Source organism: Eublepharis macularius, chromosome 8 (assembly GCF_028583425.1).
Source record: "Eublepharis macularius isolate TG4126 chromosome 8, MPM_Emac_v1.0, whole genome shotgun sequence".
Lineage (NCBI taxonomy): Eukaryota > Metazoa > Chordata > Lepidosauria > Squamata > Eublepharidae > Eublepharis > Eublepharis macularius.
The window spans coordinates 143,036,353-143,064,342 of NC_072797.1; the positions used below are offsets into that span (position 1 = coordinate 143,036,353).

At 49.4% G+C, this 27,990-nt stretch overlaps 2 protein-coding genes and 1 gene segment (V, D, J or C); all 3 read left to right on the forward strand.

The window, feature by feature from the left end:
• The window catches only part of LOC129335010 (T-cell receptor beta-1 chain C region-like), a 127,397-nt gene that overhangs the window by 53,219 nt on the left and 46,188 nt on the right, over window positions 1-27,990 (forward strand).
• LOC129335011 (cationic trypsin-3-like) lies at window positions 1,092-7,798 on the forward strand. The gene is made up of 5 exons (XM_054987436.1): window positions 1,092-1,203; window positions 2,428-2,593; window positions 3,310-3,566; window positions 4,540-4,676; window positions 7,533-7,798. The coding sequence occupies exons 1-5, from the start codon at window positions 1,164-1,166 to the stop codon at window positions 7,680-7,682; spliced, it is 750 nt and encodes a 249-aa protein (XP_054843411.1). The 5' UTR covers window positions 1,092-1,163; the 3' UTR covers window positions 7,683-7,798.
• LOC129335012 (anionic trypsin-like) lies at window positions 19,215-27,386 on the forward strand. 2 transcript variants are annotated; one of them, XM_054987437.1, is made up of 5 exons: window positions 19,215-19,320; window positions 20,164-20,323; window positions 23,195-23,448; window positions 24,656-24,792; window positions 27,107-27,386. In XM_054987437.1, exons 1-5 carry the CDS (start codon window positions 19,281-19,283, stop codon window positions 27,254-27,256), a joined length of 741 nt encoding a protein of 246 aa, XP_054843412.1. In that variant the 5' UTR covers window positions 19,215-19,280; the 3' UTR covers window positions 27,257-27,386. The 2 variants fall into 2 exon arrangements, with proteins under 2 accessions (XP_054843412.1, XP_054843413.1); XM_054987438.1 differs by lacking the exon at window positions 27,107-27,386 and adding an exon at window positions 26,581-26,812 and having other exon boundaries at window positions 24,656-24,878.

Below are 27,990 nucleotides of genomic sequence, written 5' to 3' on the forward strand. Positions count from 1 at the left end.
CATGGGTCAGTAATGACTCGGTGCTTGCACAGGGGACTACCTCTACCTTTTTCTGTGTTATCTGCCCTGGATCTCAGTGAGAAAGGGCTTTTTTTCAGCTGGAACGCGGTGGAACGGAGTTCCGGAACCTCTTGAAAATGGTCACATGGCCGGTGGCCCCGCCCCCTGATCTCCAGACAGAGGGGAGTTTAGATGGCCCTCTGTGCTGCTTGGTGGCGTGGAGGGCAATCTCAACTCCCCTCTGTCTGGCGATCAGGGGGCGGGGCCACCAGCCATGTGACCATTTTCGCCGAGGGCAACCCACTGAGTTCCACCACCTCTTTCCCCAGAAAAAAAGCCCTGGGAATAAGGGTGGTGGCAGCGGTGGTGCCTGTTTCAGTCTCGTTTCAGGTAAGATGACTGAGCAAATTATGGTGCAGCAAGGCCTGATGGTGACGCGGCATTCCTGAAGGACAGCAATACGGGTCAGCGCCTGACCACAAAGGGAGGCCATTCTATAAGGCCGGAGTAATGACTGAAAAATCTGATAAACAAGTTAAGACCGTTCAGAACCTCCTGGGAGTAAGTTGATCGCAGATTGAGGGGATTCTGTTGGATCCTGCCCTACTAATGGGAAACCACTTGGGTGTCAGAAATGGTAGTTGGCAACACTGATCCATGCTGCTGTAACTTCAAAACCTGGCTACTGTAGCGTGCTGTGAATGGGACTGCCTTTGAAGGCCACAGGAACATTTCGATTTGTACAAAAAGCAGGGACTTGCCTTTTGGCAGGAGCAAGCCCATCTCTAACTTTATCACATTGGTTTTGGAAGAATATCATTCGTTGCCCGTTTTCCAGTTCAAGGTGCCGGACCCCTCATCACCTGAGCCCACGTAGCAACCCATGCGAGTCCAGAACCGCTGCACAGGACGGATGGGAGCTGATCAGTTGTGTTGGGGCTCAAGGCCATGGCTCTGAAGCAGAAAGTCTGCCCTTTCTGTTCCTGGAAATGACAACCTTGATAATAAGCTCCAAGTTATGCCAAGTCTCTGGGAAGTGAAAAGCTGCCGCAGGCGTGGCAGTTGGCAAGATAAGGCCCACAAGCAGGTATTTAGGGCGTGAAGCCTTCTCTGGCCATCTCCTCTTGCAGCAGGTGGAGAGCGTGGCCACGGGCGGAGGCACCATGAAGTTTCTAATGCTCCTTGCCTGCCTGGGTGCAGTTGGTGGGTTCTCTAAGGCTGTTCCCTCTTCCTCCTATTCGAATCAGCAGATCTCACCCCTTGATTTGCTGGCCTGTCATAGGTGCTGCCCTCCCAGTCCTATGTGACCTTGCTGGGAAGATGTCATTGCCACACTGAGGGGCCACCATATGAAGGTCCTGCTTAAGTCCAGTGTTTTCACTGGCAGTGGCTTCCTAGCAGGTCGCGGTCCTTCTCAGCCACTGATGCCCAAGGCACTTCTAAGTACAGATGTTAAGGCACTAGTGCCACACGCTCTGGCACGAAGCCGTGGGCTATTCTGAAGCAGAAGAGTGGCTGGATGTAAGGCGTGAGCCCTGGTCCCCAAACCGAAGGTCTGCTCTTCTACCAAGTGAGCCGCAGCTGGAAGAAGCAGACAGAACCGACTCCTGGCTTGGCTCATCTTGTTCTGGCGCCCTCGTTTAACGTTCTGGCCAATGGAAGCTGAACCTTTGAATTGCGTGGGGATTTTGAGCAACATCTGCCTTTAGCCTGCTGGGGGGAACTCTCTGGCAGGGGATAAATGTGAACATGGGAGCCCTCCAGCTCATGTTCTTGTTCACCTTCAGAGTTCTGTGTGCAGTTTGCTAAAGCTCTGCCTTGGCCTAATCTACCTTTATCAGAGTGATTGTGAGGCTAAATGCGGTTGCATTCACGAGTGTTACGTGTGTGTGTGTGTGTGTGTGTGTGTGTGTGTAAGATGCTGCTGTCAAGCAACAGTCGAGTGACCGTTAGAGAGGTTAGAGAGGAACAGAGGAGGTGCGCCCTTGCCTGCCTCTGTGTAGCAACACTGGACTTCCTTGGAGGTCTTCTTGCTTAGTTTCTGAGATCTGACAACACTGCACTAGCCTGGGCTATCCGAGTTAGGGCCCCCAGTGTTATACAGATGATCAATAACTGGCATTTCTCTTATGTTTTCCTCAGGGCAGGTGGTAGCTTCTCCTCTTGTTCTGGATATCGTGTTGCCCGGGCTGCTAACAGTGGCAGTCCAAAACAGAGAGAGGTAGATTTTTTAGTAGGCTGGTGTCTTGGACAATACTGCTAGTGTGTGAGAAAATCCCATAATTTAGACATTAGAATACTGCCGGAGATTGGTGCCTCTGTGACCTGTGAATCAACCTTTTAAGAGCTGATGATTTTAAAATGACAGATGTTTAAAATGTTCATGGCCTTCTTTTAGTTGGTTGAGTGTGATCTTGCCTCTTACAGCTGCTCTTCCCTTTGGTGATGACGATGATGACAAGATTGTAGGCGGTTATACCTGCCAGGAGAACTCCGCCCCCTACCAGGTGTCTCTCAATGCCGGGTACCACTTCTGCGGGGGTTCCCTCATCAACGAGCAGTGGGTCGTGTCGGCTGCCCACTGCTACCAATCGTGAGTGAGGATTTCGTGGCATTATTTAATTCTGCGCTTTTAATGGGATTCGTTTTTCTTCTTGTTACTTTCCAACCACCTAAACCTGGCTGGGATAAGTGGGAAGTCCTGCAACACTAAAGAAGCTGTAAATTCAGGACAGAAAAAAAAACCCACTTCTTCATATAGCATGCTGCTCACTTATAGAATTTGCTGTCCTGGTCTGTAGTGAGGGTCATTCGCTGAAGCCCTGTTCACAGGTTACAGTGAATGTGCACACAATCAGTGCATGGTGTACACTTAATTTTTCTTCATGCATGTGTTACATGTCATGTTATGCTCAACGTGATTGTAATTCAAACTCCACATTTATCTCGTATTTCATTTATAAAGTGAATGTTGGCTTTTTCTTAAAGGTTGTATGTATATTCACTGTAATTTGCAAACTGGGCTTGAAAGCAATTTCTAGACAGGCCTATCTTTTGCTATTAGACGTGACAGAGAAATAGAGCCTCCAGATTCAGAGGCCGTGTGCTTCTGAAGACCAGATTTGGGGGTGGTGGAAGAGGGCTATTGCCTTCACTTTTCAGGGGTGTCTGGCTAGCCACTGGAGACGGGGCAGGAGGAGACGGCCCTCTGTCCAAGGCAGGCTGCTCTGGAGACAGAAAGGCCTCCGATCGGGCCGAGCAGAGGGTCTGGAGTTAATTGTGTGCCGTGTTGCACGTCCGTTTCTCCAGGGGCCAGATCCAGGTGAGACTCGGAGAATACAACATAGACGTGCTGGAAGGGTCTGAAGAGTTCATTGAGGCCGAGAAACAAATTCGCCATCCCGACTACAGCCCAAGGAATATGGACAACGACATCATGCTCATCAAGCTGGCCACCCCGGCCACCTTGAACTCCCGCGTCCGAGCCATTTCCTTGCCTTCCCAGTGTGTGGCAGCTGGGACTGAGTGCCTCATCTCGGGGTGGGGCAACACCCTCAGCGACGGATGTGAGTATGGAGGCGTTCCCACAGACCCCCTTTTCTTTCTGCAGATATTCAGGGTCAAACTGACCCATTGACCTGTTTTCCCCCTTAAATGCAAAGAGTGGCTGCAGGAGCCTATGCTCAGGAGCAGAACAGCCATGGGGCGGGGCGGGGGGGAGGGAGCTTAACTTTATCCCCTCTGAGCACTTTCTGTTAAAATGAAATGCCCCCGGCTTCTTTCTCACCTGTGATGAGAAAAGACGCCCCTATCACTAGAGCTGCACTTGTCCACGTATGAATGAATGTGTACCTTTGTCATGGTGTGTGTGTGTGTGTGTGTGTGGATCTGGGATTAGAGGTAAGGGGAAGGACCCTTCACAGCCCTCTCTGTTCCTGGCCACATCCCTCCACTCCTGTACAGCTACAGCTGGGTTTGTCGCACAGAGCTCTGACCATATAGGCTCCACCGATATGCACAGAGAAGTAACATGGCGCTGGTCCTTGGATCGTACCACTTCAGATGGTGCATGGAGGGGATGGGAGTCAGGTTTGGATTCTTTTCACTCACTCAAGCAAGACTTTATTGGCATCTATAAAAATGTAAGATTTTAAATACAGGAATTAGTCCATACAGAGCGAGATAAAAATTACAGATAGGAACAGGGCAGCAGTATAGCAAAATCAGTATAGAGTATTACTTGTCAGGGCGTATAGCCACGGCACTGTAGAGAAACTTTACTATTTCAGATTCTTTTGCATATGAAATAATCTGCTGGAATGAAATGTAGATATGTCATCTACTTGACATATTACTTTTCAGAGTGTGGGGTGAGACTTTTACTATTGCACGCAAGCAAATAATTTTGCCTGCTTGTGAACTTCAGTGGTACAGTCCCCAGAAGCTTGCAGTACATTATTCAGGTCAATCAACAGTTTGATAGATCTAGTTTCCAGGGGATCCCATACCTGCATTCTCTTTTCTCTCCTCTTGTGGCAGATAACTTACCAGAGCTGCTCCAGTGCTTGGAGGCGCCAGTTTTGACGGATGCCGAGTGCAAGAATGCCCTTCCTGGGAAAATCACTCCAAACATGATGTGTGTGGGGTACTTAGAGGGCGGCAAAGATTCCTGCCAGGTGAGACATCTTTTCTCCCCCTTCCCTCTATCTAGATGGAACATACTGCGTTGAAGCTGTTGTCATGTGTAGAGCCACATGAAGAGAGCAGCACTTAAAACATGGGGAACAAAAAAAATATATATAAGGCAAAAGAACAGTGTACAAGAGGCTTTTCGGCACTCTCAATTTATTCCTGATTTTCTTAGTAGTTGATCCCAAAGCATTGGAATTGATTTGAGTACAGTTCTTCCACGCTTCTGCCCTCCCTTTGCATTTTTACAGTTATAGTGTTGGTTTATCTTGTTCTCCACATGCCTTAAATAATCAGGTTTTTCAAGGGAGGGTGATGTCACAGCACCTCCACTCCTTAAAATTTTTTTTTGCACATGCGTATATCAATAGATCAATATAAGGGGTGAATTTTAAACAAGATTGAGAATGAACACAATGGAAAGGCTGCAAGGGGAGCAGCTCCACCACCCATACCTGCCCCCCCACCCTGTCCCAGTTAAAGAGCCCTACCCAGGCTGACCAAGAGCCAAGAGGCAGAGGCCAGCACCAGCAGAGCAAACTGACCTCTGTTAGGATGGAGCCCAGAGCAGCAGCAGCAGCAGCTATGCGCTTTATAAACCGTGCTGCTTTTTCTGGCACCTGAGGGAGCCATCACCTCCCTTGCCTGAGCCACCGGGGCCTTTAAGCCTTTGATTTAAAAAAAAATCAATTTCATGTTGATAGGTCAACCTACTGTTGTAATAAAAGGTGCAGCCGGTTCTCTGAATTCCTAGCTTTCATTTTTTTTTAAAAAAGTTAGTCTCTAGCCTCTTCCCTTGTGGAGAGATAAGGGGAAAGGCATATGTCCGAAAGGGGCTACAGACTTACTTTTGAAAGAAAGAAAGAAAGAAAGAAAGAAAGAAAGAAAGAAAGAAAGAAAGAAAGAAAGAAAGAAAGAAAGAAAGAAAGAAAGAAAGAAAGAAAGAAAGAAAGAAAGAAAGCTGAGAATTCAGAGAACCTGTTGCACCTTTTATTGCAATGTTAGGTTGATATAGAAATATGAAATTGACAATTTTAAAAAATTAAGTAGACAGCTCCTTCCCTAGCAGAGATATGTCTTTTTCCTAGATCTCTTAACTGTTTTAAAAACAAAAGCTAGGAATTTAGAGAACCTGCTGCACCTATTATTACAGTGGTAGGTCAATTGATCAGAATGAAATTAATGGTTTAAAAAGATCAAAACTAACCCAGAAAGGGGGGAAGGAAGGCTGAGGAGAAGTGGTTTGACAATGATGAACGTCCAGTCATCAAAAAGTGGGTTGGAGAGATGGGTGGGAATGAGTGGGATAAACAAAATTTAAAGAAATTTTACACAAGATGAGAAAAATCAACCCAAAATCAGCGTCCAGGAAAAGATCCAGATAAAAGTGGTCTTTAAAAACGAGGAGAAAAAAAAAACGGGGAAACCAAAAAACATGAAGTGAAAACTAAAAGCAAAAAAATGCATGTGGAACTCAAGTGATCAATCCAAGTAGGATGGGGCCAGAACCCCTGGGAAAAACTCCTGCGGAAAATCCCCAGGGGAGCCTTGAACAGCAGCCAAAGCAGAGAAGTCGACACCGGCTCTCCCCTTTGACGTGACTGTGCTTCACTGGTTCTCTGAAGAAAGGAAAGATTGCCTCCAAGTATATATGGTTGTAGCGGAAGAGTAGATTCCAACCAGGAGCCTGACATGGAAACCTGGCTCAAGTAAAAAGGTGGAAACAATCGGTAGAAACAAGCAGCGTGCATGAATAGGAACCAGCCGCAGGCTGTGAATCTGGGCGGTTCAACAGACCATTTTGTAGAAGAGACCCATCCAGTGGCATAAGGAGCGGCCGGGGGGGGGGGACTGTCCCATGATGACTTCTTAACTCTAAAACATCTCCCAACAAAGAATATGGCATCTGGGACACACAAAAACCAGGATCACGCTGGAGCTGGGGGGGCAGGTGCAGCAATTCAGCAAGGAAAGCGCAACATCGGGCCACGCCAGCACTGGAAGCGTCCATGCACCTGTGATACTGATGCCTCTCAAAGTGTTTAGAGCATCACAGGGGGAAGCTGTCTGGAACTGGAGCATCTGGAATGAAAAACGGAACCTCATGCTGAACGTTAGGAGAAACCTGATAGGAAAATGGGGCTCTACAAAAACATTACAGTGGAACCTGGAAGTCCTCAGAGTCTGTAATGTGTAATGGGGAAGGGTGGGTGCAGGGCTTTTTTTCAGCCGGAACACGGTGGAACGGAGTTCCGGAACCTCTTGAAAACGGTCACATGGCCGGTGGCCCCGCCCCCTGATCTCCAGACAGAGGGGAGTTGAGATTGCCCTTTGCGCCGCTGAGCGGCGCGGAGGGCAATCTCAACTCCCCTCTGTCTGGAGACCAGGGGGCAGAGACACCGGCCATGTGACCATTTACTCCGAGGGCAACCCACTGAGTTCCACCACCCCTTTTCCCAGAAAAGAAGCCCCGGGTGGGTGGGTAAATTACCCTGAATGTTGTGAGAGTGATTTTGGAAGGAATAAAAAACTGAAATGCCACCACCAGTCCTCTGTAATTAAAAGAGTAAAAGAACAAGATCCAGAGATTAGACTGCCTGGAACATAAACGTCCCCCTCTGGGTAAGCAGCAGCGGGCAGGGCGGAGAAACATTCCGAGATAGGATCAGCAGGGAGTGGGAAAGATGCCCCACCATCAGGCTGTTGCACCCCCCCCCCCCTTGTCCTGATAAGACCTGAAAAGTTTGTTTTGGCTTTTTTGAATTCGAAATTGAGCAATTATAGTGACTCCATGGTTTGCAATCTACATATTAATACCTGCTTCTTTCCCCCCCTCCCCACAGGGGGATTCTGGTGGACCTGTGGTCTGCAACGGGGAACTGCAAGGCGTCGTGTCCTGGGGAGTAGGGTGTGCCCTGAGCGGCTTCCCTGGGGTGTACACCAAGGTCTGTAACTACGTTGACTGGATCCAAGAGACAATTGCTGCCAACTAAAATATCTGCTGCCTTCCTGGCTTGCTTGGATTAATTGCTGCTTCTTCTCGTCGAATTCAGAATTGCTGCATGAAACAGAACATGGAATGACACAAATAAAGGCATATATGATGGCACCATTTATTGTCACTCAAGTTATTAAATCCCAACAACCTGTTAAATATTTTATTGTGTAGCTTTTTAAAAAAAATTGAACAATCACAGAACAAAATATACCATTACTATTGTACATCTGTAAAAGCAATTCAGGATCAAAAAATGTCTTTCTTACGCACAGCCCTGCTTGGAGCAGCCCCAAAGATCCTGCCTCCAAAAGTGTGCAGCAAGCAGGCATCTGATCCAGGAGCTGCCCAGGCCGAGTCCCGTCCTCGAGCCGCTACACCAGGCCACCTGCTGATTCTGTCCCCAGGTTTCATTAAACCACTCTGAGGCAAAGGAGGGGGGTCCCCCCCAGATTCTAGCACACATAAGTCTATAGAACACTAATAGAAAGAAGACCTCATTGTTTGAAGGACAGATGAAATGCCTGTAGGCTGGGCTCATTTCGAGGGGGAACACGCAGGAACGCAGTTCTGGCAGTTCCCCAAAGAGGTCACGTGTCAGGTGGCCCCACCCACCTGACTTGGCCATTTTGGGCCCATTTTAGCCTGGATTGGGGCCAAAACGGACCGGATCGCGCCTCTGATGGGTGGTGGATCATTCTCCCCCTCAGCAGCAGCCCGATCCTGACCATTTGGGGCCCCTTTTTGGCCATTTTCAGCCCCTTTTTGCCATTTTGGGCCCAATTTCGGCCCTGAATGGCCAGGATTGGGTCCAAAACAGCCAGGATAGGTGATGGCAGAGGGTGTGGCATATGCAAATCAGTTATGCTAATGACACTTCTGGTGATGACAAAGGGCGTGGCATATGCTAATGAGTTACGCTAATGAGTTCCTCCAGCTCTTTTTCTACGAAATGACCCCTGCCTGTAGGATATACGTGGATCTATTATTGCACACCTTTCATTGCACAAGTCCCAGCATACTTGTGGGATATAGAAGCATTCGGCACACTCACCTGGAGTACTGTGCGCAGTTCTGGAGGCCTCACTTCAAAAAGTATATGGACAAACAGGAAAGGGTGCAGAGGAGAGCAGCCAGGATGACCAGGGGCCTGGAGACCGAGCCCTCCTACAAGGAGAGACTGCGGAACTGGGAATGTTCAGTTTGGAGAAGAGGGGAGACAGGATTGCTCTCCTTAAGTGTTTAAAAGGCTGTCACTTAGGGGAGGGAATTGTTCCTGTTGGCAGCAGAGGATAGGTCTTGAAACAATGCATTTAAACTAGAAGAGGAAAGGCACCGGGGCTGGATGTTAGGGAAGACTTCTTCACATTAAGAGAAATTCAGCAGTGGAACTGGCTGCCTAGGGGTGTGGTGGGTTACCCTCCCTGGCAGTCTTCAAGGAGCGGCTGGATGAATACTGGTTGGGGACGCTTTAGGCCGTTCCTGCATTGGGAAGGAGGTTGGACTAGATGGTCTGCAAGGACCTTCCCAAATCAATGTTGGAATCCCCCACTCCCACCCTCCACTCCTGCCCTTGCTTACCTGCCCAGCGGGGGGGGGAGGTGGAGGAATGCGCCTCACAGGGAACACTCTGGGGGGGGGGGGGCGCAGTGTGCTCCTGTGGGCTGCACTGGGCCGATTTCAGCCTGATTTCAACCACCCCTGCGGTGCTCCTGTGCTCCACAGTGGGCCAATTTCAGCCTGAAACGGGCCCAATTCAGCCCTCTGTGGAGCACTCCAGGGCCTAGTGCACCTCCCCTGTAGCACTCCCACACCCTGCAGTGTCCCGATTCAGCCCGAAACGGCCCGCAGGAACACTCCAGGGCCCGTCGCCCCGCCCTGGGAGCTCTCCTGCACTCTGCAGCAGGCCAAATTCCACCCCACCCGCTGCAAAGTGCAGGAGTGCTCCCAGGGGCTGCATGTGGCCTGCGCGAGGCATCTGTACAGTAAGTGCCAGGTCTCCCACCTCTAGAGTTGCCAGGACCTTTGACTCCCCCGGTGGGAGACTGAGAGCCTGACATCTACCTTACTGTGCCCCTGGGAACTGTTTTTGCATGCGCGTTCCCAGCTTGCACAATGACGTCACTTCCGAGAAGTGATGTCATCGCGCGGGGTCAAAGGGTGGCTGGGAATGCTCCCACAGGCGGGATTGGCCCACTTCAGGGCATGATTTGGCCTGAAATGGGCCCACTGTGGGGTGTGTCGCAGCTGGAATTGGGCCGCTGTGGGTGCAGGAGCGCGCTGCACTGCCCGGGGGGTGTGTGCCCTGGGGAGCATACCCTCACCAGCCAAGTAAGTGGGTGCAAGGGTGAAGGGTGGGAGCAGGGGATCCCCCACCCTGGTTGGGGGAATGGTACCCCTACCCACTTCCCACCTGGAGGGTTAGGGGACTTGGTAACCCTACTTGTCAAGGATGCTTTAGGTTGTTCCTGTATTGGGCCGGGGGTTGGACTAGATAGGATTCTAGAAAGGCTCCTTCCAACTTTATAGTTCTGTGATTAAAATTTTCTCTTGCAGTCTTGACAATATTAGCTGCTTTCCCAATAAACTTCACTTCTGCATGTGATATTGACATTGTAAAGTGCCATCAGGTCACAGCCAGCTGGTGGCAACCGGATAGGGTTTTCAGGGGAAGAGACGTTCAGAGGTGGTTTGCCTTTGGCTGCCCCTGTATAAGGCCCCTGGGCTTCCTCGGTAGTCTCCCAACCAAGTCCTAACCAGGCTAACCCTGCTTAGCTTTCAAGACCTGAGAAGACTGGGTTGACCTGGGCCGTCCAGCTCAGTGCCCATGTGACATTAACAGTACTATTAGCAACATCTCCAGACAGGTCTGGTTGGGTCGAATACAGCAAAGGTGGAGTTTCTGTCCAATGTGCTTCAGGAACTAGATTAGGACCTTCCCAAAGTTAAGAACATCTAAAAAGAGAAGGGACAGAAGTCAGGCGTGTCTGGAAGCCAGAGCTTCTGAACTGAACCTCCCTTCCGGACTTCAGATGCCTGGAGACGGCTGAGATTACGGAGCAGTGAAAGAAGGGCACTTTGTGCATGCCCAGAGGCACACATATTGTTCCTTTATTTTACCTCGCTGCTTTAGGGTTTGCCAGGTCCCCTTACCATCCTGGTGGGAGGATGGGGGACTCGGCACTTACCTTTTCGATGTCTTTGCTTCCGGCACAGCGCGATGATGTCAATTCTGGGAGGGAAATCATTGTGCAGGGCCCAAGAGTGTTCCCGGGCTTCATGCTGGGCTGATTGGGGACCCCAAACGGGCCACATCGACCGGCACAAAGCCTGGAAGCACTCCTGCCCTTGAGGGGGGGCCTGTTCCTGCACCTTCTCCCCTGCCGGCCAGGTGAGTGGTAGTGGGGAAAGGAAGCTGGGAGTGGGGGATCCCCTGACCCCACTGGGAGGGGGGGGTAACAGATGATAGTGATAGCAGGGGAAAAGTCTGGGTTCCTCAGCACAAACCCCCATCTAGAAATGTGTCAACACCTTTTTTTAAAAATAGGTTTTATTAAAACTTGAATACAGAAAGTAAAGTTTACAACATAACAAATACAGACAAATCTTAAATAAAAAACAGTACATTAAATTGCCATAACTTATATCAATTTCTTAGTAAATATCTTAAAGAGAGTGAGCTGTGTGTTACACAACAGAAGAAACAACAGAAGAAGAGCGTGAAGAAGACTTGCGCGTATTCATTCATATAAAACTGTTTTGAGCCTGGATGGGATCTGTTAATTTCAAAGTAGTCCAGGAATGGCAACACCTTTGACTCAAGGAGGGCTGCCAACCTCCAGGTGGGGCCTGGAGTTCGCCCGGAATCGCACATGATGCACCCTTGGCGAGCAGGCCCTTTGGCACGGCATCCACTTCCTCCCCAAACTCTGCATTCCCCAGCCTCTGCCCCCAAAGAGGCAGGCATTTCCGAAACTGGAGTTAGCAACCTAGGGCCCAAAACGGATTTTTCAGCTCTGTTATCCCATCCCGTTCCCCTTTGTCCATCATTTATCTTCAGGCCAAAAAAGCATACTTGAGTCAAAGTTACTGGAGCAGGGGCTATAAAATCTCTGGCAGCCCCACTCTCTGGTCTAGAAGTTGCTGGAGTCCAGACAAAATAAAAGGTGGCAACTGTGCCTCGAACTCTCAGCAGGAGAATTTTAGTGGCTCTCACAATGCTGTGTGTGTTTCCTCCTCCTCGTCACGGGTGCCGGTGGTGAGGGGGGGGGGGAATACAGCATCACAAGGTAAAGTCTTCTACCTGTTTCCTTGCAGGGAGTTGGGTGTGCAGCGACTGTCTTAGGCATCAGCACATATTTACTCATTGCCATTAGTTCCAGGGGGGGGGGTTCAATTGTAGAACTGGGGCAACTGGTATCCACAGTGGGGTGGGAGTGAGACAGAGAGGGAGGGGAAGTCAGTGGCAGGGGGAGACAGAGCCTACTAACTCTGCACTTCTCGCCATCCACTCCCACTGCAATGCTACTAAATGATGATGATGATAATAATAATAATAATAATAATAATAATAATAATAATAATAATAATAAGCACTGCAGTACAGTTTCTTAACTGATCCCTATCAGAGTTGCCAGATGGCTCCCTCCCACAACTGAACGGGGGCCCTGGCAGCACTTGTGGTTTTCCCCTTCCGCACACACACAAAGTGTGCACACGGTCCCAGCCCAGCTGACGATATCACTTCTGTGACATCATCACTGGCACATCCAATAGAAGACCAGGCAGGTGGGCTGGCTGGCTGCTCCCTGGGCGTGCAGCAGGCCGGGTGTTTGGGAGAGTGGGCCAGGCGTGCACCACGCAGCAGGCTGGACAGTTGGGCATGTGGGCCAGCCATTCCCCAGGTACGGCAAAACTCAGGGAGACAACCCGGTTAGTAGAAACAAACAGAAACAAAGCCGGGAATATAACAGTATGTAACCCTATTCTATTAAAAGTGCATTTAAGTGCAAATAGCAAAAGTGTTGTAAACTGTGTACAAAAAGCAATAAATATATCAATCACAATCCGTCAATGTCCATATATATATATTCCACAATGGGAGATCCCATTGATCTATAGAATAGAGTTACATACTGTTATATTCCCGGCTTTGTTTCTGTTTATTCCCCAGGTACGTGCAGGCTGGGAGGTCAGGCACGCACTCCCCAGGCATACAGCAAGCCATGCAATCGGGCGAGTGGGCCGGGCACACAGCAGGCTGGGTGGTTGTGCATGCACACTGCCCAGTCCCTGCGCGTGCAGTAGGCCAGCCTGCCTGCCTCCCCAGGCAAGAAGCAACTTCTCTTTATTCTGCAGCAACAACATTTCATTTCTTTGAATCCTTCTCTCCTGGCTTTTTTCACTTGCTAATAGAAAATAGGTGTTTTCTGGGTCTGGCGGAACTGGGGTTGCCAGCCTCCAGGTAGTGGAATTACAGCTGGTCTCCAGGCCACAGAGATCAGTTCACCTGGAGAAAATGGCTACTTTGGGGGGTGGACTCTATGGAATTATGCCATGCCAAGGTCTTTTCCCTCCCCAAACCCCACTTTCTCCAGGTTTCTCCAGGTTTCGCTCCTCAGATCTCCAGAATTTCCCAACTTGGAGCTGGCAACCCTAGGCGGAACAATGCTAAATGTACTGAGTGAAATAAACAGGTGCACATCTACCACCACCACCATCATGACCCACAAAGGCTCAGCCTGGATTGCTTAAGTCTGATTCTAAACAGAAGGGGGAATGGAGGCCTTAAAGAGACCGTACAGTGTGGGTCCTTTAGGCTTTGGTAGCCAACTGAGAAAGCTCCGGATTGCTTAATTTATTTTCTTCCCCTTTTGCCTATCTGGAAGTGAATAAAGATTGGCAGGTCTGGTCAATGGATTATTATGGATCCATTGACCAATCATGGACAGCCCAAAGGAAGGCTCATTGCCCAACGAACAGGTGGGGTGGATTGGCCAGGCAGGCTCAGGCCCTTTGCTTTTGAAGGGAGGTGTGAGGAGCCTGGGCCTAGTGAGGCCTAGTGGCTCTGGAGAAGCCTGCACTAAAGGGACCGCAGGGCCTACATTTCCCAGGTTCCCTTTGGCCCCTGTGATTGGGTAAGAGGGGAGTCTGAGGGGAAAATGGCACCAATAGGAAAGTAGGGGGTGGTGCCTGAGAGAAGGGATAAAAGGCCTCATTGCAGTGGGAGGGTGTTCAGTCCTTGGTAGCAGAGTAGGGTTGTTGGGTCCAGATTGGGGAATTCCCGGAAATTTAGTGGGTGGAACCTAGTCAGTGTGGGGTTTGGGGAGGAGAGGGGCTTCAGTGGGGTATGATGCCATGAAGCCCCCCCCCCCTGCAAAGCAGCCAGTTTCTCCAGGGGAGCTGACCTTTGTTGCCTGGAGATCACTTGTAATTCCGGGATATCTCCAGTTACCACCTGGAGGTTGGCAACCCTAGAGCAGAGCTGAGGAGCGGCTGCTGCAGGAATAGTATTCCCTCATCCAGAAGGGGTGAGACAGTTGGAAGCCAGTTGCCAGGAGACAGCTAAGGACAGTCTAGATGCATTAGGGGGTGTTTGTTTTGTTTATTTACCAACCTTTCCTAATCTCTCTATTTTACAAGTGGGAACAGTAGTTATTAATAAACCTTTATAATAAAGTTCTTTCTCATTCTGCCTGGGTCCTCACGTTTCATTCGGTCATTTCATAAATCAAACCTACTGGGAAAGAGTAATCTGAAGGGGTCGGTGGGTGCGCTGGGCCCTTCCGAGGGAACCTGTGCCAGAGTGGTGGCAGCCTAGAGAGAGAGTTTCCCTGGGCCTCAGCCAGCTGTGACGGGAGGGATTTGCTTGCTTGCAGAGTTTTAAAGGGGCAAGATGGATACAGCTGACAGCCTGCCACACACTGGTGAGGACAGTAAAGAGGCAGGTGGGAGGGGACTGCGGAAGGTCTGTTTTGGTGCCCCATTTGCTGTCATGGACCAGTGTCTAGTGTTGTGGAAGCTTGCTGAAGAATCACAGCCCTTACAGTTTTATGATGTGCTGCTGGTAGGGTTGTCAGGCTGTGCCTGGCAATTGGTGCAAACTTGGAGTGGGGATGTGGGGCATGTAAGAACGTGTGCCATGACATCATTTCCAGGGAAAAGTGGAAGCGACAATACATCTCTCTAGGAATTTTCAGAAACTCTATGGTGTTTCCAGAGTGATGTGACATCACTTCCAGGTTTTCCCCAGAAGTGACATCATGCTATACACGACACCAATCACACACACACTATCAGCCAGACCTACCTCACAGGATTGTTATGAGGATAAAAAGGAGAATAATGTGAGCTGCTTTGGTCCGACTTAGGGAGAAAGGAGGAGTATTTTGGCTGCAGACCACAAAAATGGACACAAGTTCTGGCTGTTGCTTAATCCGGTGTTGCTGCAGCTCTTCCAGGTGAACTGTTCATTCAGTACTCAAGCTATTATTAATTATTGTGAGTGAAGGAAGTCACAATTTTGGCAAGCAGGCACACTTCTAGTATTAAATAAGGGATAACTCCTTGAGACAGGAGGCAAAGTTGTGCTTTCAATAATGCTCTAGCAGTAGAGGAGGTGAAGTTCTGACGGATGAAAGTAATGGCGGGAAAAGCATAACTTGCTAAGATGTTGGTTGTTGGCTTGCTTTTAAAGGCATAGGTGCAAGGCTAATTTAATAAAAACACATGGCAACCTTCAGCGTGGCTTCCCCTCCCATGTGCTGCACTCACAATTTCCAGTGAGCATCACGTGTCAGACTCACGTGCTCTACCTAGGAAACAACTCTGGGAATAGAAAATCTGGAACTGACAGAGTCCAAAGACCTCAACTTTGCATTTTAAATATAGGTTGGCAAAGAAATTCAGGGTTGGTCTTCGGAAACTTTCTGTCACCTCCGTGCTGGGTCATGAACACTGTTGCTCTTGGTAGGGTATAATACGCCCCCCCCCCCCAATCTTGTAGCACAGTTCATTAAATAACCATTACTTTCTCAGGACACTTCCCCAGATTCATGTATAATTTCAAAAACTTAGTACACCAAGTCAACTGTTTCATGAGCTACCTTCTATTAACATTTTGAACAGAGAAAACAGTCTCAAAGATTCAAAAATCTTCTAACTAATCTAGCATTAAAAGATGGTGGAGAGGGGGACGGACAGGAAAAAATGCCCCTTAACCCCCATGTCTGAAGATGCCTGAAGACTTTTGGGGGGAGGCTTTCAAGGCGAGAGAGAAGCAGAGGGGGGGGGGTTGCCAGTGGGCCTCATCTGTACGTGAAACAACATGGGATGGGGACAGCGGCAGAGTTCAAAGATGATAGAGTTGAAGATAGCATTTTAGGCTGCAGGCTGGGGATCTCCTTTGGCTGGATGGCCAGCTCTTGGTTGGGAAATTCCTGGAGATTTTAGAAGTGGGCCCTGGGGAGGAATCTCGGTAGAGTATAATGCTGTAGATGTCACCCTCCAAAGCACCCATTTTCTCCAGGGGAACTGAGAGCCAAGCTACAAGTGACGCCTTACACAGGTTGGACACTTGTCAGCTTCCCTCAAGTTTTGATGGGAAATGTAGGTGTCCTGGTTTTACAGCTTGGCTCTCCATTACAGCTGCAAGACCAGGACGCCTACATTTCCCATCAAAACTTGAGGGAAGCTGACAAGTGTCCAACCTGTGTCAGGCGTCACTTGTAGCTTGGCTCTGAGCTCTGTAGTCTGGAGCTCAGCTGTAATTCTGGGAGATCCCCAACCACCACCTGGAGGTTAGCAAGCCTACATTATAAAGAAACCGCTTGTGTGTAGGGAAACTAGTGGAGCAGGGAATGAGCTGGTCTGGAACCTTCTTTCCAGTGAATTTTTCACATGAGGAGCATTCCAAGATGGCATCCCTCAACAGCAATCCCAATTGCTACAATCATCTCTGCTGTTTTACGTCTCTCCTGCGTGTATACAGCAGGCCTTATTCTGTCACAGTGTGCATGTTCTTGGGACTCCTGCTTCTATTGGGAAAAGTTCTACTAGCTAAGGCAGTGGATGGATCCTGCTTGCCTCTGGCAAACTAGCTGTCCTTTTCGTTGGCAGCAGCCGGAGCGCTCCAGGACCGAGCAAAACATGCTTCCTTCTTCTGTTCCACCACCGTGCATGATGGGCTAATGCAGAATCAGCAACACACGTGGGGGCAGGCAAGAGAAAAAAAAGTTATGTACTGAATTTTTGCCCTCCCGGCAGTTTGGATAAGCTGGCGCTGCGTTACCTCATCCGCCCTGCTGGGCTTCGTATTCAGCTGTTGCCCTCTTGTGTCTTTCCTTTTCCGAGCTCCTATGATCAGATGATCTTGAGCATTGACTAATAGAATAATAAATTGATTTCTAAAGGAAAATATGCTAGACAGAAATCTAGCAACCAACAAGGTTATATTTGGATCACTATCTAGCATCAGATAGGGAAGAATCTCCCCCTGAAAATTATTAACCAGGGCACAAGTTAAAAGAGGTAAAATTCAGCGATTCCTTAAAACAGTAAACAGAGGACATGCCAATATTTTATGAGACAAAGTGTCAATTTTACCCTGACCACAAGGACAAAGGTGATCTGGATGTTATGAAATACAACTGCTTCAAAACTGTGTTTCCACCATCCACTCCACTGTGTGGGCAGACCTTTGATGATGTGTGAACTCAAAGAAGGGCTTTCCCACGATCCCCTGTGAGATGAGGGGCCGATCGGGCCCAGCTGCCTGACCCTCAGATATAACACGATGCCACGTCGACAGGAACCCACAAGTGGACGGGCGTTTGGGCCCCATGAATGACTCCTTCAGCTGCCCTGGGGTGGCGCCATCCAGCGGATCCCCAGAGAGAGTAGCTGACAACGGTTTGGGCGGTATTGAATTATCGTTTCGAATGAAATAGTGCTTTTGTGTGCATGTGTAGATTATACAGGTCAGGCAGGAAAATTAAATTAAAATGCTTCTGCTGACTATTAAAAATGCCTGGCTTTTTAGGAAGTCAGACTAAATGTCCAGCTTTTACAAATGAAAAGGTCTAGTAGACAACACAAATATCAAATGTACACACAAAGGCAGCCCCTTTCATGATGAATGAAGCTGGCCATCCGTTTGACAGCATCAGTCAATACAATGTCATTATAGCCATGAACAGAATGAAACTTTAATAGGTCTTGTCATCTTAGTCCTTAATTGGTAATGACACCATCTTATATACTAATAGCCAAGTGGCAAAGATTCAGTGATACTTAAATTTGGAGACTGGAACCATGAATAAACAAGACAGATCGTCCTACACACCTGAAAAATTACCCAGGTATGCAGAAAAATCTGAAATCTAAAAAAAAACACATTTTTTTTAAAAAAAAATCCAAAATGATAAAAGGAGCACTTGAAGCTTTAAGCAGATACCGTCAGTGGCCGTTGCTAGGCAACTACAACAGTTTAGCTAGTATTCCAGGCTTGGTTTCTCTCAAGAAAAGGCAGGGGAGGGGGCAGAGCCCTTTCCAGCGGCTGATTCAAAGCCCAGCCACTATGCTACAGCAGCACATCCACCATAGCCACTTACAGATGACATTACATTTGTAGAAATCAATGCTTGTGGAGGGGAAGTAAGCATGAGTATGCTGCCACCACCTCTGTACATTGAATTGCTGGCTCATTGTCATGGCATCTATGTGCATGGAAAGTGTGTTTGCATATGTTCTTTGTGTCTAGGAACATCAAGAAAAGCAGTGTTCGTGATCGTGCAGCTAGCAACTATGAGTGCATTCTTTAGGTGCATGTAGACTCATACTCATGAGTTAACACATGTGGACTGGGGGCAGAGCTAGCAAACTTGGGCCCTCTCCCTCTGTATGCGCATTGACTTCCAAGGGCTGATGTTATCCCTGATTGGCTGGAATCTCTGTAAGTAGGAGAAGGAAAACCTAATTGGGAGAGGGTGGGAAATACCAGAGGAGTAGTCTATAGGGCAAAGCAAGGACTTCTCCGTTGAGGTGCTGCTTCCTCATATTCTCCCTTTTCAGTGGGATGATGTAGCATCTCTGTCTTAGGGAATGTCTGTGCTTGATATGCAGGATCAAAGAGGTCACATGGTGTCGAGTCCACATCTGTTCCACTGACCCTCCTTGGCCAGGAGGTTGTGGTTCAATTCTCAAGACAGGAATTCAAGACAGGATTTGGCACACTGGCAGAACTGCAGAGGGGAATTCCTCATTGGGGCCTAGGAGCTTGAGACCTGGGCCAGCTGAGTAAATTCCACATTCCCAGTGATAAAAGCAGGCGCCTACAGGTCTTGTTTTACCACATGCACAACCATCTGTTTCTATTCCTAGAACTGTTTCACTTCAGATACGATGTGTCGGGGGGGGGGGTCTCACGTGCCTCAGGCTGTGCTTTTGATAAAGTGAGGCTGAAGGAAGCTTATGCAAGATCATGGGAAGTGGGAAGCTGCTGGGATTTTCAAGCGGAGAGATAAGTTCCAGAGGAACGTATAAATTGTAGCTTTCTTCTGAAAGTCCTCTGTTCAAAAAGTCTACCGGCAAAGACACTATGAAATTCTTCTTGCTCTTGGCATTCCTGGGCGCAGCAGGTGAGGGGGCTTTTTTTAAAAAAATGCATTTGATTCACTTTAGAACTCCTCTAAGACCCAGTCTAGACATCCAGTGAATGAAATGAGGGACGGGATTGAATGGGACCAACTGTGTCACTGCAGCTAAGCAAGGATCATGTATTTTTAATGCTACTTTATTTTTAGAACTCTTTGCAAGTACCAAAAAAAAAATCAGCGCAGCAGGGAACCGAGCTGGGCAGGAACGTCTCCCTGATATACGAATGTTTGGTTTTGTTCAGCTTTGGGGAGTTTTCTTTACAGGGAGAAGGTTACAAAATGTCATTCATGTGTAGGGTTTGCTCTATAGAATTCTTCTTTTTAGGATCCTTGTCAACAATTCTCCACCTTCCCCTGATATCCCTGGTTTCACTGTGACGATAGAAAGGTCAAAGAATGCATTTGTGCAACTTTGCACGTGGCCCAGAGCCTGGTTGAAACAGCCGTGTTGCCAGCCCTCCACTGGCAATCCCCAGGACTGTTTTGGGGGTGGAGCCCGGGCAGTGGTGCATCACAGACGCCATGAAGTGATATCCAAGTGAGTCCCTGGAAGTGGCATCACAGCGTTTGTGGCACTACAGAAATCCCCCCCCCCAATCTCCATAGTCGTTACCATAGAGATCTGGGGCAATTCCTACAATTTCACCGCTGCTGTGACATCACTTCCAGGCACCCACTCCCCACATTTGTTCTTCCACTCATCCATTGATCCAGTATGTGGTTGTGGGAGCAGCGGGGAAACCTGGTAAGCCTACAAAAAGAGACCTCACTTGCAGTTCCATGCCGCAGAATTCTTCAGACATTTTATTCCCTTCTGTTTGTCAGCTGCTGTCCCAGAGGACGATGATGATAAGATTGTGGGGGGCTACACGTGCGCCAGGAACTCCGTCCCTTACCAGGTGTCACTGAATGCCGGGTACCACTTCTGCGGGGGTTCCCTCATCAACGATCAGTGGGTTTTGTCTGCTGCCCATTGCTACAAATCGTGAGTCCTCCTTTCTCCATGCCTACGTTGTCCAGTCCCCAGTAGATGAGGTCCTCCAAGATCTCCCACATTCAGTACAGCCGGACTTTGGGGGAAAGCAAGACCTGGGATGGATCGCTCCAGGTTGCGAAGGGGGTGGCCCGCCTCCCAGCCTCCGGAACACAAACTGCTTTGGCCGGGTGAAACCCCACGCTGAAGGGGGAGATGCGTGGCGCCTTAAACAGAAACTTGTGGGAGTCTGTTTGGAAGGGAAACAAGGACTTCTGAGAATTCACCCCCCCTTCCAAAGAGAGGAGCTGTGGGAAAACCCTGTCATATCTGGGACAGATTAACTGTTCAATATCATTCTTAACTAACTAGCTACTAACCAATTTTCACCAGGTTTAAAAATCCCTGGTAACATAAATTCAAAGGTATTCAACAAAGATTTTCACAGAGTATTTATAAGTCTTAGCAAGTTTAATTTGTATGGTCATAGAATCATAGAGTTGGAAGGGCCCTCCAGGGTCATCTAGTCCAGCCCCCTGCACAATGCAGGAGATTCACAACTACTTCCCCCTCCGCATCCCCAGTGACCCCCCCTGCTCCATGCCCAGAAGATGGCAAAACACCATCAGTGTCCCTAGCCAAACTAGCCTGGGGCAAATTGCTCCCTGACCCCAGAGTGGCGATCGGCCTTACCCTGGGCCTGTCAGAAGGGGCCACGAGAACTGAGCCCTGATGCGACCCTTCCTGCCCGCCCTCCCTCTCATGGTTCACAGAATCAACCAGGGCCAATCGTGTTGTTTTGCCTTACTGTACAGGTTCTTTTTAACAAAGTACATTTATATCCTGATATTAATCCAAATTCCTGTAAAAATGATCCCACAACCTTATAGACGTTTCCCCTTATAGAGATTATGGTCACATTTAAACAAGTTAATTTATATAAAGGATAATGTGGGGTACCTGTGATCCTTCATGTACCTGCTTGGGTATCATGGGTTCCTCACAGAGCTGTGGCTAACAGCAAATGCCAAACCGTAAAGGCAGCATGGACAGGCCACCCTTCTACCTCTAGACAATAAGCATTTCTCCATTATATGTGCAAAATTATAGCAGCATCCCTTTGCTATATTTGAAAAGCTATGCTGGGATGCACGCGGCAGACACAATCAGTCCCCTGAACGCACCTTGAATATTTATTTCTAAATAGAAAGGTGGAGTAATAATAATAATAATAACATTTGATTTATATACTGCCCTTCAGGACAACTTAACGCCCACTCAGAGCGGTTTACAAAGTATGTCGTTATTATCCCCACAGCAACAAACACCCTGTGAGGTGGGTGGGGCTGAGAGAGCTCTGAGAGAGCCGTGACTGGCCCAAGGTCACCCAGCGGGCTTCAAGTGGAGGAGGGGGGAATCAAACCCGGCTCTCCAGATTAGAGTCCCACGCTCTTAACCACTACACCAAACTGGTGTAGTGGTTAAGATCTGGTGTAGTGGTTAAGTATAAAATCTTATTTACATAAAGTAAAAAAAAAACCCTCATGAAATAAGCCTGCTTCCGGTCCCAAGAGGCTGAATGGGAATCCGCAGTGCCTGGTGAAGAAGGTATTGCTCTCTTGGTCGGGGGGGGGGGGGGGAACCCACACACACAAGCACTGGTATTTGTGCTAGGACTGGCCCGCCCAGGTGTTTCATACTGCCTGGCAATCACATAGGATGAGGTTGCATGTGTCCCTCCCCCCCCCACCCGGGCCCCCATTCCCAGCCTCTGAGATCTGAGCATGTTCCGTGGGAGCTCGGCAGCCTCAGTCCTTGGGATTCCTGATCTGAGTCCCTCGGACTTCTGGCAGATGGCCAAGGGGTAGCCGGGTTAGTCTATTCTAGCAAACCTCCCCACCCCACCCCCCCAGTGGCGAAGGCTAACAACATTCATTTCTATGTGAGTTCTTCGAACAGGTGGAGATAATAAAGTGCGCTGTGCAGGTTTTGAAAACCTGCATGTTCTGCAATGAGGAACCCCTTAGGGCCAAACAAGACAGATCAAGCTATGCGAGTTCACTACGGGGACGTGCAGCTATTCTGTAACTACTAGTTCCTGGTGGCAACTTGTGAGTACATTTGCAACAGGGTCCAATTCAGCTCAGGAACACTGCGCAGGAGAAGAATCCCTGCCTCCCCCCCCCCGTGCTGTTTTTGGCAACTGAAATGGCCCAGAGGCATGTAGGGCATACGGCTGCCAACCCTGAGTTGGGAGATGCCTGCAGATTTGGGGGCAGAGCACTCTCCCCAACCCCCACAGCCCCATGCCCCTTGTGCCCCCCACTTTGGACTCGGGGGGACTTGGCCACCCTGGCGAGAAGGCAGGAACCCCCCCTTCCTCCTCCTCCTCCTGTGCAGTGGTCCCAGTCTGGGTCAGGACCTGCTGTGTGTTTACTCTTGCGTTGCCGTGGGAACTAGCAGCTACGGGACAGCTACTAGTCCCCGTGGAGAACTCCTGCAGTTTGCAGCATCTAGTTATTCTCTTAGGGTTAGGGAATCGTGTGGTATACTACACAGCGGTTGCAAGGTCCCTCTTTTAGAAAAAGGCCTTTAGCTAAAGGTGACATTCGATCCAGAAGATGACGCAAGTTTAGCTTCAGACCGTGCAATGCGCAGCTTTCGGATGTGCATAGTCCTGGCTCTTGTTCTGGCTCTCGGAATACATTCACCAGTTGCCTTGGGATGGTTCAACCCACTGGTTAAGCAGCACGTGTGAATACCTCCCAGAGTCCAGAACCGTGCCCCCCCCGACCACCCCACTCCTAGGCCTCCCCAAGATTACCGCGTGTTTGCCCTACCACAGTGTGCTCAGACTTGTGTTGCGTGCCGGACTTTTTGCAGCCGTATCCAAGTGAGGCTTGGAGAGCACGACATTATGCAGACGGAAGGAGGCGAGCAGTTTGTCGACTCGGAAAGAGTCATTCGCCATCCCAAGTACAATTCCTGGCTCTTGGATAACGACATTATGCTCATCAAGCTGTCACAGCCGGTCGGCCTCTCCTCCCAAATCGCACCCATCACTCTGCCCCACGGATGTGCTGCTCCCGGCACCGAATGCCTCATCTCAGGGTGGGGGAACACCCTCAGCAACGGTGGTGAGTGTGCGGACACACCTTGGTTGGGACTCCATTCTCTAAGCCCAACCTTGGTTTCCCCCAAGGGTCGGAAGGGGAAGCACCCATATTCTGTCCTACTTATTATTTGTTGGGCTTTCTTCTGGAATCCTGGCTACTGCATGCAGTGAGGAGGAAAGCACTCTTAACATGCTCAAGGGCATTGTCATTTGTTCTTAGGCTGCTTCCACGTGAGGACTTTTCTCCCCAGGGGTTCTAGATCAAAGGGTAGGAGTTGGGGAATTCCTGGAGATTTGGGGTTGGTGCCTGAGCATTTAGAAAGGGGAGGGGCCTCAGTGTAATGGCCTCGAGTCCACCCTCCAAAGTTGCCATTTCCCTGCAGGGAACTTGATCTCTGTAGTCTGGAGATCAATCGCTTGTAATTCCAGAGGAGTTCCAAGTCCCACCGGGAGGTAGGCCCTGTTTCAAAGGGGCACGTCCATATGGCATCATTCGGAGCATGACGGGTGGACCACCACCACCACCCCTTCAAGCCAGACAAAAACAAGATCTTCTAAGAAATCTGATTTGACAAGAAATGCTTGGAGTGGCTGTTGGGAAGTGTTCATGTGGATACTCCCTCCATTGCAGCAGTGGAAAGGGGACAGAGCTGAGGTCTGCTTCCAAAATGGCGTTGGGGCATCTTGCTGCTGTGTGCCATTCTCACTCTTTTTAGCCCTTTAAAGGGCTTGTCCCATTTCCTGGCCTGACCCTGCTGTGGCATGACCAAGGGGGTCTTTCAGGCTGCAGGGGGCCCAGAGGAATTGCCGCCCCATCTGCCCTTTTGTGATCGGGAGCGGGGAGGGAAGGCATGGCAGGTGGTGGCCGTGGCAACAATTAGTGGCGTGTGGGGGGAGTGGGTGTCTCTCCCATGCCACTTGGTGGCGCAGCTACTGCAGGCTGGGGGATATTGCACCCTTGTTTGGAGCACTCTTGTGTCACGTATTCCAGAGCACAGCACTGGTACAAACTAAGGCTTTTCTAGTATATTAACCTTCCGTTATATACTTGTTGTGGAAGCACTTCAGTAATTTTGATAGGCTGTGAATCAGTCAGTAAAGCCCAGGTCCTTTTCAAAAAAACATGTGCTAGTACTCCTAGAAACCAAAATAGCTCTTGCTTCCCAGAAATTCCTGCTGGCTTTCAGTGTTCTTTAGTTAAATCCCTGTTCTTCTGTGTTTCCTTCCAGTTAACTACCCGGACCTTCTGCAGTGTGTGGAGGCGCCCATCTTAAGTGAGGCGGAGTGCGAAACGGCTTACCCGGGGCAAATCACCAATAATATGATCTGTGTGGGATACTTGGAGGGCGGCAAAGACTCCTGCCAGGTGAGACGGCTCTCCATTCCGTTCTGCTTTGAGACGAGGGATTCGGAACACTGGCTAGTCACGAATCATAAAAAAAGAAGCACTAAGTTGCATTTGAAAACTGGCACGGCTTAGTCAGGAGTGAAGAGGCAGGTTGCATTTGAAAACTGGCACGGCTTAGTCAGGAGTGAAGAGGCAGGTTGCATTTGAAAACTGGCACGGCTTAGTCAGGAGTGAAGAGGCAGGTTGCATTTGAAAACTGGCACGGCTTAGTCAGGAGTGAAGAGGCAGGTTGCATTTGAAAACTGGCACGGCTTAGTCAGGAGTGAAGAGGCAGGTTGCATTTGAAAACTGGCACGGCTTAGTCAGGAGTGAAGAGGCAGGTTGCATTTGAAAACTGGCACGGCTTAGTCAGGAGTGAAGAGGCGGGTTGCATTTGAAAACTGGCACGGCTTAGTCAGGAGTGAAGAGGCGGGTTGCATTTGAAAACTGGCACGGCTTAGTCAGGAGTGAAGAGGCGGGTTGCATTTGAAAACTGGCACGGCTTAGTCAGGAGTGAAGAGGCCGGTTGCATTTGAAAACTGGCACGGCTTAGTCAGGAGTGAAGAGGCAGGTTGCATTTGAAAACTGGCACGGCTTAGTCAGGAGTGAAGAGGCGGGTTGCATTTGAAAACTGGCACGGCTTAGTCAGGAGTGAAGAGGCCGGTTGCATTTGAAAACTGGCACGGCTTAGTCAGGACTGAAGAGGCAGGTTGCATTTGAAAACTGGCACGGCTTAGTCAGGAGTGAAGAGGCAGGTTGCATTTGAAAACTGGCACGGCTTAGTCAGGAGTGAAGAGGCAGGTTGCATTTGAAAACTGGCACGGCTTAGTCAGGAGTGAAGAGGCAGGTTGCATTTGAAAACTGGCACGGCTTAGTCAGGAGTGAAGAGGCAGGTTGCATTTGAAAACTGGCACGGCTTAGTCAGGAGTGAAGAGGCGGGTTGCATTTGAAAACTGGCACGGCTTAGTCAGGAGTGAAGAGGCGGGTTGCATTTGAAAACTGGCACGGCTTAGTCAGGAGTGAAGAGGCGGGTTGCATTTGAAAACTGGCACGGCTTAGTCAGGAGTGAAGAGGCGGGTTGCATTTGAAAACTGGCACGGCTTAGTCAGGAGTGAAGAGGCGGGTTGCATTTGAAAACTGGCACGGCTTAGTCAGGAGTGAAGAGGCCGGTTGCATTTGAAAACTGGCACGGCTTAGTCAGGAGTGAAGAGGCAGGTTGCATTTGAAAACTGGCACGGCTTAGTCAGGAGTGAAGAGGCAGGTTGCATTTGAAAACTGGCACGGCTTAGTCAGGAGTGAAGAGGCAGGTTGCATTTGAAAACTGGCACGGCTTAGTCAGGAGTGAAGAGGCGGGTTGCATTCGAAAACTGGCACGGCTTAGTCAGGAGTGAAGAGGCGGGTTGCATTCGAAAACTGGCACGGCTTAGTCAGGAGTGAAGAGGCGGGTTGCATTCGAAAACTGGCACGGCTTAGTCAGGAGTGAAGAGGCGGGTTGCATTCGAAAACTGGCACGGCTTAGTCAGGAGTGAAGAGGCGGGTTGCATTCGAAAACTGGCACGGCTTAGTCAGGAGTGAAGAGGCGGGTTGCATTCGAAAACTGGCACGGCTTAGTCAGGAGTGAAGAGGCGGGTTGCATTTGAAAACTGGCACGGCTTAGTCAGGAGTGAAGAGGCGGGTTGCATTTGAAAACTGGCACGGCTTAGTCAGGAGTGAAGAGGTGGGTTGCATTTGAAAACTGGCACGGCTTAGTCAGGAGTGAAGAGGCAGGTTGCATTTGAAAACTGGCACGGCTTAGTCAGGAGTGAAGAGGCGGGTTCTAAATCAGCAAAATGGTTAACTTTTTGCAACCCACAGCAGCTTACATCGTTCTCCTCTGCTCCACTTTATCCACAACAACCCTGTGAGGTGGGCTGAGTGTTTGTGGGGCCCTGCCAGGTCTAGGTACAAATTACTAAACACAGAGAAGGGTATTATTGTTACCTCTCGGCTGGTGATTTTTTTTAAAAAATTGCCACACAACTGGACAGTCTGTCACTTGGGGGGGGGGGATGTTGTTGGGTCTAAGGAAGCAAGAGGTATGAGGCAAGTCTTCCTGAATGGATTTTTCCAAGAGGTCAGAGGAGAAACGGGTGGGTTTTCAGCACGGGACAGAGAGAAGTGGCTTAACTTTGTGATCACGTGAATGAGGGAGTGAGGGAGAGGAAGGGATCCGAGGAGCAGTCCAGGCAAACCGGTTGGCGTACCGCCTGGAACGACCCCTTCCTCCCTCCCGGCCGACCCTTCTGTCTTGCAGGGTGATTCCGGTGGCCCCGTGGTCTGTGGTGGGGAGCTCCAGGGCATCGTTTCCTGGGGGATCGGCTGCGCTTTGCCTGGTTACCCTGGAGTTTACACCAAAGTGTGCAACTACGTTGACTGGATCCAAGAAACAATTGCTGCTAACTAAAGCAGCCATTCCTCCTCTGTTTTCCAAATACTTGTTTCCGTCTCTTCTTTTTTAATCCATTAAATAATATATATGTATACACACACGCACACACATACACACTGGAAATAAACATCCGCTAATTACCAAATGATTTATGTTGGGTTTTTATTTCAAGATCCTCAAGCATTCTGGTAGCTTTGATTGAAAAGCCCGTCTAGACAATTACTTTCACAGCGTTTCTAATTCATTTGGGAAGGTTGCTGTTATGTCCACACTCCACTTGCCAGCAAGATCACAGCCACATCTAAGAAAGGAAAGTACAATTTCCCCTGGCTTAAAAGGGACACTATCACGCTTCTGCCTGCAAACACAAGTCCATTTACAGAATAGTATTAGTGGAGAAACTAGGAACAAGACGCTGGATTCTTGATTTCTTGCTCTCCCGTGCAGCAGCAGCCTGTTCCAGGCCGATCTGGGCCATTTTGGGCCTGTTTTGGCCCACTTTGGGCCCAAAATGGCCCGGATCCAGCCACTGCAAGGCAGGGGAGAGCTCCCACACAGCGAAGCGGCCTAATCCGGGCCGAAATTAGCTTTATCCAGGCCGAATCGGATGCCCCCCCACACACACACCCCTTGGAGCACAGGAGCGCTCCTGGGGCGGCCACGACCTGTGTGATGATGTCACTTCCCAGCAGTGACATCATTGTGCAGTTCTGGGAGTGCGCATGTGCACTGTGCACGCGCGCATGTAT

Excerpts from the sequence above, each read along its gene's own strand:
- LOC129335011 (XM_054987436.1), top strand. The coding sequence starts at position 1,164 with ATGAAGTTTCTAATGCTCCTTGCCTGCCTGGGTGCAGTTG. Across the intron at positions 2,594-3,309 it reads GCTGCCCACTGCTACCAATC|GGGCCAGATCCAGGTGAGAC; the intron begins GTGAGTGAGGAT and ends CCGTTTCTCCAG. Across the intron at positions 3,567-4,539 it reads CAACACCCTCAGCGACGGAT|ATAACTTACCAGAGCTGCTC; the intron begins GTGAGTATGGAG and ends CTCTTGTGGCAG.
- LOC129335012 (XM_054987437.1), top strand. The coding sequence starts at position 19,281 with ATGAAATTCTTCTTGCTCTTGGCATTCCTGGGCGCAGCAG. Across the intron at positions 23,449-24,655 it reads GAACACCCTCAGCAACGGTG|TTAACTACCCGGACCTTCTG; the intron begins GTGAGTGTGCGG and ends GTTTCCTTCCAG. Across the intron at positions 24,793-27,106 it reads GCGGCAAAGACTCCTGCCAG|GGTGATTCCGGTGGCCCCGT; the intron begins GTGAGACGGCTC and ends TCTGTCTTGCAG.